The sequence below is a fragment of the Diadema antillarum genome, unplaced genomic scaffold (assembly GCF_040938485.1).
Source record: "Diadema antillarum isolate AM-2024a unplaced genomic scaffold, OU_Dant_1.0 seq00000447_RagTag, whole genome shotgun sequence".
NCBI lineage: Eukaryota > Metazoa > Echinodermata > Echinoidea > Diadematoida > Diadematidae > Diadema > Diadema antillarum.
Genome location: NW_027271421.1, coordinates 493,840 through 505,255, shown reverse-complemented (window position 1 = coordinate 505,255; position 11,416 = coordinate 493,840). Strand labels below are relative to the sequence as shown.

At 40.4% G+C, this 11,416-nt stretch overlaps 1 protein-coding gene across 1 annotated transcript in view; it reads left to right on the top strand.

The window, feature by feature from the left end:
• Positions 1 to 385: 385 nt before the first annotated feature.
• The window catches only part of LOC139732795 (cholinesterase-like), a 33,428-nt gene continuing 22,397 nt past the window's right edge, over positions 386 to 11,416 (top strand). Inside the window, exons 1-7 of the mRNA XM_071643639.1 lie at positions 386 to 656; positions 1,291 to 1,476; positions 2,150 to 2,309; positions 2,717 to 2,794; positions 3,500 to 3,618; positions 7,968 to 8,132; positions 8,947 to 9,392. Coding sequence (XP_071499740.1) covers positions 495 to 656; positions 1,291 to 1,476; positions 2,150 to 2,309; positions 2,717 to 2,794; positions 3,500 to 3,618; positions 7,968 to 8,132; positions 8,947 to 9,392 — 1,316 coding nt within the window. The 5' untranslated portion in view covers positions 386 to 494. The remainder of the gene's footprint in view (positions 657 to 1,290; positions 1,477 to 2,149; positions 2,310 to 2,716; positions 2,795 to 3,499; positions 3,619 to 7,967; positions 8,133 to 8,946; positions 9,393 to 11,416) is intronic.

Sequence of the window (11,416 nt, the reverse complement as noted above, 5' to 3'; positions counted from 1 at the left end):
ACGCCTCTGCTTAAATCGACCATCTACTCGGACTAAAAATAGTCTTGCCATGATAGACCAGTTGCAAAAAAAAAAGGAGGGGAAACGAAAACGAAAAGTTGTCATTAATAATCTTTCTCATTCAAGTGCAGCATGCACTTATTTTATTGATCAGCTTCAACAACTACTCCCAACTATTTGAAGACATTTGTTGCTTGAAGCTGTTTCAGTTATAGATACTAGACTACGTTTCCATGCGTTCATATCCCTGCTTAAACTTTGACGTCATTTTGTCATTGGCTCACTTATTGGTCCGTCTGCAAATTGTGACCAAAGTCTGAATATCTTGCGCTGTACAAGCAGTGCTTGCGTAGGACAACCTTTAATAGTCAAGTATAGATCAAGTTCATTCTAAAAAGACAAGTGATTGCACGAAGTCAATTGACTTGGACTCTCTGGATAAATCAGTAACTTTTCAATTAAGAAAACAAGACAAGCGCGGTTCCCCTCAAACGATGCGGCTTTTGTGGACTTTGTTGGCAATTTTTGCCATTTTCGAGCCACTGAATGCTGAGAATCCGAGAGTTACGGTGAAAGAAGGAACTCTGGTAGGAAAGACGGTGACTTTCAGTGAAAACAAGTTCATCAACAAGACTCGAGATGTCGACGTTTTCTTGGTGAGTTGAAAAAAGGGCCAGCTTTTTCAAGTGGAGTCGTAGGCCAATTTGAATTCCACTGAGCACACTAGTAACCATTCTTATTTCTTAGTACACCATGCAGTATCTGTACGTTTTTATACCTCTTAGTACACTAGTATCTATACATATTTACCTTTGGTTCATAAGTATGTATACGTAACCTTACTTCCTATACACTAGAATACATTCTTCCTTCTTAGCACACTAGGGGACATTCTTGCAGCGCGTTGAGTGAGGTGTTGGAATGCCGAATAGACAGTAAATGATAGAGAAGACTTAACTTACAGAAAATGACAGCCCTACGACCCACTCGATTCTATCTCCATTTTCCAAAAAAAAAACAAAAACAAAAAAAAACCCCTAATAGAGTCGACTGGTAAAACACTGAATCAAATCAGACAAGTTTACCAATGAGGTGAAATTGCTTGGGATGTATTTCAGTTACAAAATAAGCTTACTTATGTAGTCATGTTGTAACCACAGTAAAACCCTCTTCACAGAAGCCTGAACTTCTATGGAGACATTGGCATCATCATTTCCCCAGAACTGACCTTGTTTGATTGTATTTGTTGTGTTTTGTGTGTTTTTGTTTTATTTCTACCAACGTATATAGGGGGTGCCTTATGCGGCCCCTCCTGAAAGATTCGCCCCACCCACAAATATGACGTCATGGGAAGGAGAGAGGAACGCTACGGAATTTGAAGCTGTCTGTCAGCAAGGTGTATTTGACTTTTTCCCTCCTGTCGAGAAGATGTCAGAAGACTGTCTGTATTTGAACGTGTTTGCTCCTAATCCAAAGGTAGGATTCATCTAGGGCAAGTGTCTTTGCGCTAGAGTTTTTTACCGCAAAGCGATGGGGTTTGATTTGATCGATTTTGCTTTTATTTCTGAATATCTTTTTCATACATAAACAAGATAAATGAAATACAGTGTCAATTGAAAGAACTAATTGAGCACAATTTGATTTGAATCTGACAATAAAAACAGAAAAATGATCAGTTCAAATATCCAGCATTATTTCTAACACAGTGTAAAATGAAAAGAAACAGGCATTATTTTATTTTTAGAAGCATATACATGACAATTCGTGGGATAAATTTAGAGTAAATAGAATGGCTTCGGAGTTTCCTTTTGTAATATAATGATAATGATAATAATAATAATCCAATAGAACAGAATGTAATAATATAATGCTAACCCCTTTAACCACTTACTAGTATTTGTCTATAGTTATTAGGGCAAATGTGTTTTGTTGATTGCATATTAAACATGATAATCTTGTTTCATAATATGGAGAGGAAATTCATTGATCTTTTTTTAGCATAGAATATCAGCCATCAGGATTAGTATCTTCGAAATTACTTTATGATAATTTATCTGTGATAGATATCAATTCCAGCGCTATGAATATTAATTCCAACAGATATACAGTAATATCTGAATGAATGATTATATTGTTTTGAATGATAAAGATGAACGGTTCGGCGGTCATGGTCTTTATTCATGGTGGCAGCTTCTCCATGGGAACCGCGATGACAGCGGAATATAGTGGCGTCCCATTGGTTTCTGTTGGTGACGTCATAATCGTAACTATCAACTACCGCCTGAACATTTTTTCGTTTTTCACCACAGGTCAGTTCCTATATCACTTATATAGATTTTTTTTTTTTAAAAAGATTTGTTTTTGTCACAGCTGTTTAGATCATGTGTGACCAGTGCATTCGTAATGAAATATATAGAAGCTATAGATTAAGATACAGCATGTCAATACAGCCTGTCGATGGATCCAAAATAACTATCGACTCACAAGAAGAAAAGATATGAAGAAAATGTAGGCAAATATCCCCGCTCCAAACAAGATAAAAAAGTAGTCCAAATGACGCTAATGATCAACAGATGCCTAATGAATATAAAACAGAGCGATTTAATCATGTAATACGGACATGAAATACGGACATTGTTCTGATTAGTCATTCCTGACATTACTTTCTACACCTGTTCTTTAAATGATAATTCTTCTCAATCTTATCTTCCACCAGCTGATGAAGAAGCTCCTGGTAATGTTGGTATGCTGGATCAGGTGGCAGCTCTCAAGTGGGTCTATACTAACATTGAAGGTAATAATACCCAGGTATCAGAGCAAAATAGGTATCTGATATTGGGATGGATATGGCATTTATTCCTTGATTTCATGTATTAACCATTTGTTTTAATAATCACATTAAATGTAGTTCAGCAGGGTAGCAAGATATTGCAGGATTCAGTGGAAATATCTCAGATGATATCGGTAACAATTGAAAGGAATATGGGTCTACTTATTTCCATAAGACTGTAAGACTGACAGATATATGTACATGAACACAATGCTTTAAATAATAATTATGATATATGTATATGTGTGTGTGTGTATGTTTGTTCAAATCACAGTACTTCATTAATACTGCAGTCATATTTCATATTTAAGTCAGATTATCAAATCTTTCTGATTTAACCATTTCGAATACTGGCATGAATCTCATGTTTTTGATAAATGTCCTTTCTCTCTCTCTCTCTCTCTCTATATATATATATATGTATATATATATATATATATATATATGTATATATATATATATATATATATATATATATATCTTTCTTTTTCCTTCCTCTTTATAAAGTCAGCCAGTTAACCCTTAAAGGACCTACCCATTGCTAGTAGTACTCACCCGCCTATATTTGAATACATCATCCATCCATTTTTTATTTTCTTAAATTTGTATTTTTTATTTTATTATGATCACCTGTCTATCTTTTTCCATCCTATGATTCTCTTTCCTCAGCCTTCGGAGGTGACAAGGACAGAATCACAATTTTTGGAGTGAGCGCTGGATCTGGAAGCGTGAGCTTTCACCTCCTCTCAAAACTGAGTCGACCTTATTTCAGTCATGCAATCATGGAGGTGTGAAACTTTCTTTAACAAAACTGTAATCAATGTGACAGAAAAGAAATATAATTACCTGTTGATTCATCATTATTTATCAAGTTATATTGTTGTTATATTATCAGTTTATTTGAGCGGAGAAAATTAATGTGACAAACAATTTCAAATATACCGCACCAAGACACTTACACTTACACTTTGTTGTACAGGTCTGCGAATTTACCAGTCAGAGAATTTCCGCGGTGTTCAAGTGCAAGTACCATGACATGATTTCTCAATTTCATAATCTATAAACTATACTCTCTGTTAGGGCAATGCTCTCACAAATCACGATCCACAATATCTTTTGTCGTTGTACTTGCCAATGTAAATATTTGCACGTGTACATGGTGTACATGCATGCTTCATTCACAAGAACAAACTAATTAACCTGCTAATGGGTTTTTGCAATGTTTGTATCTTATAGGGTGTTCCGTGATATGAGTAATTTGATTCGGTTCATTATCATGCCCGTTGTTTCAGTTCTCCTTGTTCACATTGCTTAATCGTCCTTTTATTTTCTCCCTCTCTCTTTGATTTGGTTTCATTTTCCAATTGCATTAATAAAAGATAAAAACACATACAAATCACATTTAAAAATACATTACTTGATACAATCAAGGTAGTTGGTGTTCTCTGCTTCTTAATTGTTACATACGGATCTGAAGAAAAAATCTCCAAATTCTCCACACCATGTTACTCAACATAAGACAAACTCAGTATAAATCATTTCCTGTGTAGTTACATGCAGCCATATTAAGAGTGCTCTTCATTACATATGTCCTTCCATTTACTTTCCAGCTTACCCATTTTTCTCTTCTGGATTGCAATTAACTTCTATGCTTTATTTATCTTTTCCAACTTCACCAATAAAACAACACAACCATAAAAGGTGGAAAGAATTCCAAGTGACCTGCATGTATACAATGACTGTTTTGCAATGGCAATTCAATAATTTGATGATGATGTTCGTCCTTCGCATGTGAACACGACCATAACTTCCAGTAACACTACGTACCGTGGGTGCGAAGATGGCTAATCAGTCCGATCCTCGTTCTGAAAAATCTGGTGCAGTGTGTTTGTGTGTACATGGAAATGCCGAAGGTAGGCCAGGCTGAGAGGTTGCTCTGCTATTTTTCGTTGCTGCCGTAGTTGTTCCTGCTCGTCCACACGTTTCACTTCGTAGCCTTATAAACCAGAGCTGACCACGGATCGCCAGGAAGATCGGTCTTGTGCCGTTACTTCCCATGTGTCACGATTGACGCTGCAGCATTTCATCCAAGCTTTTATATAGTGTGTCCTTGTAGCGCTTCAATCTTCTGACCTCCTTGAGAGCGCTTGCCTTCCATTAGTTCACCGTAGAGCAGTCACTTTGGCAAATGTTCGTCGGCCATTCGAAGTACATGCCCGGCCCATCTGAGTTGGGAGCGCTTGAGCATCGCATCAAAACTCTCCATCTGGTCTCCCTGAAGTATTTCGGTGTCTGGCACCTTCCCTTGCCATTTTACGTGTAGCAGATTTCGGAGGCATCTCATGTGGAAGGAGTTCACCTGCCTGGCATGCCGACTGTACACTGTCCATGTTTGGCAGGTGTACAGTAGAGAGGGTATGACGACTGCGCGGCACAGCTTTACTTTGTTTTGAAGGTTTTCCTCTTCTCTCCTACACCCTGTCTCTGAGTCTGCTGACAGCCGAGCAGGCCCTGGCAATTCTGCGGGAGACTTCGCGGCTTCTTCGATGTAGATATTTCGTAACAGTGTGCTACTTTAGATAGGTAACTTTTCTGCCACTTTCAACTTCTCGCCGTTGACCGTGATGGTTGGCTTTGTGTATAGTGAATGATTGCAGGAGCTGGCTGATCAGGGAGGTGGGAAACTCTCTTCCCACTTCCCTGGGCTGATGCATCACTAAAGTCTTCTTTATGCTTATCGTCAGACCGAAGTCGTCACAGGTGTTGGCGAGTTGGTCAATGCTTTCCTGCATGTCAGACTGGGTTCTACCATACAGGGCACAGTCATCAGCAAAAAGAAAGTCACGGGCGATATCCTCCTGGACTTTTGATTTTGTCTGCAGTCTCCGTACGTTGAACAGATTTCCATCAGTTCTGAATTTGCAGTCCACTCCGATGCCACCCTCACGAAATGCATCTGTCTGCATAGATGAGCGAACACCATGCTAAAGAGGGTAGGGACGAGGACGCAGCCTTGTTTCACGCCGTTTATGACAGGGAAGGGCTCTGAGCGTTCATCGCCATCCTGCACGTTAGCTTGGATGCAGTCATGGAACTGTCTGACCAATGAGATGAGCGTTGCAGGGCAGACAAACTTGGGCATGATCATCCAGAGTCCTTCTCGGCATACGGTGTCAAAAGCCTTAGTCAGGTCTACGAAGGTGGTGTAGATACCGACACTAGCTCTGCTCCTGGCATTTCTCGTGGAGTTGACGTACTGCGAAAATCACAACCACTGTACTGCGACCCTGTCTGAACCCGCGTTGACGTTCAGGTAGTCAGCCTTCCTCTAAGTGGTCGATCAGGCGGTTCAACAAGATTCTGGCAAAGATCTTTCCGATAACAAATAGCAACGAGATGCCGTGGTGGTTGTCGCACGCTTGTCGATTTCCTGTGCGCTTGTACAAATGGACGATAGAAGCATCCATAGGGTTTCTGCGGGATTTTCTCTTGGTTCCATACAGATTGGAATAGCTCAGTGAGCTTTCTAGTGAGGGTTTGGCGACCAGAGGTGCAGATTTTTGCAGGGATGGAGTCAGCGCCAGGTGCTTTTTCACAAGATATGTGTTTTACTGCTTCTTCCACGTCAGCTTCTGTGGGGATATTGGCAAGTGAGTGATTGGTTGGAACCTGGAGCAGCCTTGTGATCGCTTCCTCGCTGATGGCAGCTGGATCGACCAATGAGGACATTTCTGAACTGTTCTGCCCAGCGTTCAAGAACCTTTTTCTGGTCTGTGATCAGTACGTTTCCATCTGCACTGGGGAAGACAGTCCCAACGAAGTTGGTCCATATACAAGTCTTGAGCGCTCTAATAATAGTTGATATTTTAAGAGCGCCTTTTCCACTATAAAAAGCGCTATGAGATGTCATCCCTGGTCGCCATAGGAGATAACATATATACAAATTACCAGGCAGTGGCAGTACAAGTCCAGTGCATATAAAGGGATATAAAATATTTAGCTAGATCTTCAAATTTTGCTTGAAGTGATCCAGTATTCTCTGTAGAAGTTTTCCATGTCGTTGCGATTAGCATAACACTGGATCTTAACAGCTTTATCGCTCTGCCGTGCATCCTGCATTTGCCGTAGTTCCAGTTGTACGCTTCCTCTGATGTTGTAAAAAGCAGCTTTCTTGGACGCTGATGTCGGGTCGTTGAGGTCTGCTCGGTGAAGGCGACGCTTAAAAGACTGAATGCGAACCAGTCCTAACGCTTTCATGTGATGGGATCTACCATCTCTGAGGCAGCGTCATAGACAATGCTGCGAAAGACAATCCAGTCGGACTCAACATCCAGTGAGTTGAACTTTGTTGCAGCTTGCTGTCGATCTCTTTAACGAGTGGCTGCTTGGCCTGGTCTCTCTCCATCTTTGAAACATCTAACGTTTCAATGTCTTCTTTCCCTGAAGACGTCTACGTGGTTGAATCCTGATACTGAGCTTTGAGATCAACAGACGGTGATCTGTCCAGCACTCTGCTGCACCACACATGGCTTTGGCGACTATAACGTCTTGCCTGTCCCTTTGTCTGACCATGATGTAATCCAGCAAGTGCCAGTGTTTGGAGCGAGGATACAGCCATGTCGTCTTGTTACGGTTGGGTAGACAAAAGACTGTGTTGGTAATGAGTAGCTGATGTACAGCGCGGGTTTCCAGTAGCAATAAGCCATCTATTGCATTTGCCCAGACCATCTTCCCTGGGACTCCTTTCCATGATGCATAGTCGGTGCTGACCCTAGCTTTGAAGTCACCAAGGGTGATGAGTTTATCTAATCTGGACACAGTGGGAATGGTCGCTTGCAGGTTCTCATTGAACCTTTCCTTGACATCATCAGGGCTGGTCATCGTGGGTGTGTAGGCGCTGATCATTGTGGCATGCCGCTTTCTTGGCAGTGGAAGCCCGACAGTCATTCGTCCTTTGACTAAAGGCTGACATTAAATTTCGTGTGTCATCATTTTAGATATTCTTCCCAAAAACTACATACATGATGACTTTCCAGTAAAAGGTGTTCCAGTGTTTCAATGCTTTTACTTTTATGTTTTCTACGGATACATTCCAGTGACCTATTTCATTTCCTTTTTTATGTTAATACTGATGCAGAGTGGGACGGCAGTGGCTGACTGGGCTTTCAACGATCTAGATAGGGAGCTTGAGCAGTCGAGAGCTGTGGGCGTGGCCATGAATTGCAGCACGTCGAGTTCTGAGGCTCTGGTGGAATGTCTCAGAGAGAAGGATGCCAACAAACTAAGAGAGACCGCCGAGAAGGTATGGCTGCCATGGCAACGCGGTGCACCATTTGTAGTACCCTAGTACTCTCTATCTAAAGAAAAAATCAGTCCACCAGTTGATGGACTTTCATGGACGCGTTCATGGATAGGGTAAACTCAGAAGAAGAGTAGTAGAAGTATCAAATTTCACATTCTCATGAAATATTATGAGATGGCAGATCACACTAGATGAGGCGATGCTGTCATCACCTCTACTATAAAAGAAATTTAAAAAATGTTTCTGCTGGATTGACAAGAACATTGATTCCGTCTTTCAATTCATAATTTACTAGAATTTACTGCAATATCCATTCTTATAACATCTTTAATTATCACAAGATGTTAAAAATCATATGTGAATAAAATTGACACTGCCGGTAATAGCTAAAATGTGCTGTAAATTGTTTGGAGTTGGCTTCATACCATAAATAATTGTTACTAAATTCATGCTTATTTCTGGAGATAGGTTCCAGATTTGCTCAATTTCCAAGCCTCTGTAGGCAATAAATACCCAATAAGAAAAGTCGATGTGTGCGTGTGTATGCGGGCGCGCGTGCAGGATTCGTAGATAGATTAGTGGTGTACACACCAACACATGATGTTGTCTGTTCTGTTTTCAGTAACTACGAACAAGAACTCCAAACCATTAAAATGATTAATGTTAAAGATTGTGACATGCGCAATCTATCAGCTGCCAATACTTCGTGTATCACCTTATAGGCTATATAAGATTATGCTTTGTCAAACAAGTCGTTCACACATCCTTTGTTTTTTATGTAAATTGTACCCTCTTCCGCCACCACAATGCTCAGGTATATATTGGAGGGTATCAAGTGACTCTGGACGGTACGTTTCTCGAAGATACACCAAAAAACCTCTACAGCAAAGGGGACTTTGCCCATGTACCAATCATTGCCGGCTTCAACGAGGATGAGGGGACTTTCTTTTTATACGGACCTTTTCCCGACTACAGGGGTAGCGAAACACCGCCCCCTTACGACCGAGCTGCCTACCTTGCAGCGATTCAATTCCAGCTGGCTTTCTACAACGGTCTGGATGATGCCATCATATACGACTCTGTAGATCAGGAGTATACCGACTGGAGTATTGCAGACAACATTACTGCTGATTACTTTGACTCGGTGGTGGATTTCTTAGGAGATTTGCTGTTCGTTTGTCCTACTGATTATGTCACTAGAGCGCATGCAGCACACGGCGGGCCCGTCTATCAGTACTTCATGACCCACGTACCTACTAAGTATGGATTACCAGCCGTCCCCTTAACCTTTACTAAATCGAGGGGGGGGGGGGGTTGCTGGGAGCCCCCTTCGACATTTCACGCGACATGTCACCATCGAAAAAAGAAGAAGAAAGAAACAACTATCTTCGCGATGTTTCACTACTCTTTTACTTTCCAGTCTCTCGCACCTTTTGAGATCAAATTTGCGCCGCCTGGGCGAGCGGTTTTGAAATTACGCGTAACGATATTATGTAGGCTCTACATACATGTCAGACCTAACTTGCTCAAAAACGTGAATCCATGTACAATTTCAATGTAAATTAACATTCTGTAAAATTTCATTTGAAAATGTTTATTTTTCCTTTTGTTTTTCTTTTTTGTCGATATTCAGTCAGTGACATATTTTCACCCTCGCAGCAGTGTCACCGACAAAGATCATCGAAAAACAATGAAAAACAAAAAGTCGACAGACAAGGAAATACGTTAGAAATTAAAGAAACAACAGAATACTTTAGAAAATATTTTGATTGCACAATGTTTCACTTACATTTGTGAGGAACACTAAAAAGAATATGTACACCAAAAATATGCCCTTTTGGAGTTTTTATGGCGAAAAGGCCTGGGAGGACCCCCCCCCCCACACACACACACACGCTCTATCACCTACCTAAGTAGCTCGACATACCTTCTGTGATCGGTCATCATTATAGTCACACAGCAACATAAGTAGGCTTACCTCATGCCCATAATTGGAAGCATTTCTCTCACAGAACCTAATCATGTAGTTTGTAATAATTGCTATTATTTCATAAAATTATATGCTTTCGTGCGAATTGGTTCCGTGGTTTAACACGCGCATTATTTGTTATTGGCGACACATCAATACATAATTTACAAAATAAAATTGCAGATGCAACCTAATCCTTAAGTGGACAACAATTAATGTCGATGTTTGTTTGTCCGTTTGTTTGTTGTGTTTACTTTAGACACTTTTAGAGAGACAGTTGAGGATATTGGCATGTTGAGTGAATTCAACTACACAATATTTCAACTTTTATTCAGTTAGAGACTTTCTAAACTCATTTAAGTATTCTTTCTTATCAGTTGTTTTGTGTTGGTAAGAACAGCGTAATATTGTTTATGTTTTTTTTTTTTTTCAAGGAGCTTCTATGAGTACGAAGGAATTGCTCCCAACACTCCTTGGCTTGGCGCAGCACATGGAGAAGAAATGACTTTTGTGTTTGGCGTCCCTTTCATTGATGAGCTCTACCACGTCAAAGGACACAACATGACTGACGAGGAGAACGCCCTCTCCGTTATGATGATGCAATTCTGGACCAACTTTGCCAAGACCGGGTAAGCCAGTCATTTTATTCACTAAAATGAAATACAAATGTAGTTTGCTAATGTTTTAAGAAGTTACAAATACCTCTTATCTGTGATGAAAAGTTCTCGATTATAGTCCTTAATCAATTAAATTCCGATTGTCTTTATAAAAATTAATTGCATTTTGCACTTTTGCATAGGGAATGTGACAGTGTGAGGACGGCACTTAAACAACAAGAACTTAATGCATTAATGGATTGCAACTATTATATGTATCGTAGAAATCCCAGTAAGCCGAGCATGGATTCAGACCCGTGGGAAGGACAGTATACCTGGCCAGAGTACACGATCCCTGAACTCGCATACAAGGAGATAGCCATAGGATTGCCCACAGGGAGGGCTGTCAGAGCCAGACAGTGTCATTTCTGGAACCACTACTTCCCGTCGCTCGTGGCTTTTACAGGTATTTTTCGAGACAATGATCACTTAGTTCCTATGTAAGATTTGACATGTACTGTCCATCTATCCCAAAAATAAAGAAACAATTGTGCACGTGTATGTTTGTCTGTCTGTCAGTGTGTATCAATTCCATTATAAGGGAATAACCAATGTCTTGAAACAGTCACCATGTCGTTGTAGCAATTAAACAGTTTTACCCTATATAGCAAAGTGTAGATGACTCCCCTTTGCCTATACAATATAATTTCGCTTTGTAG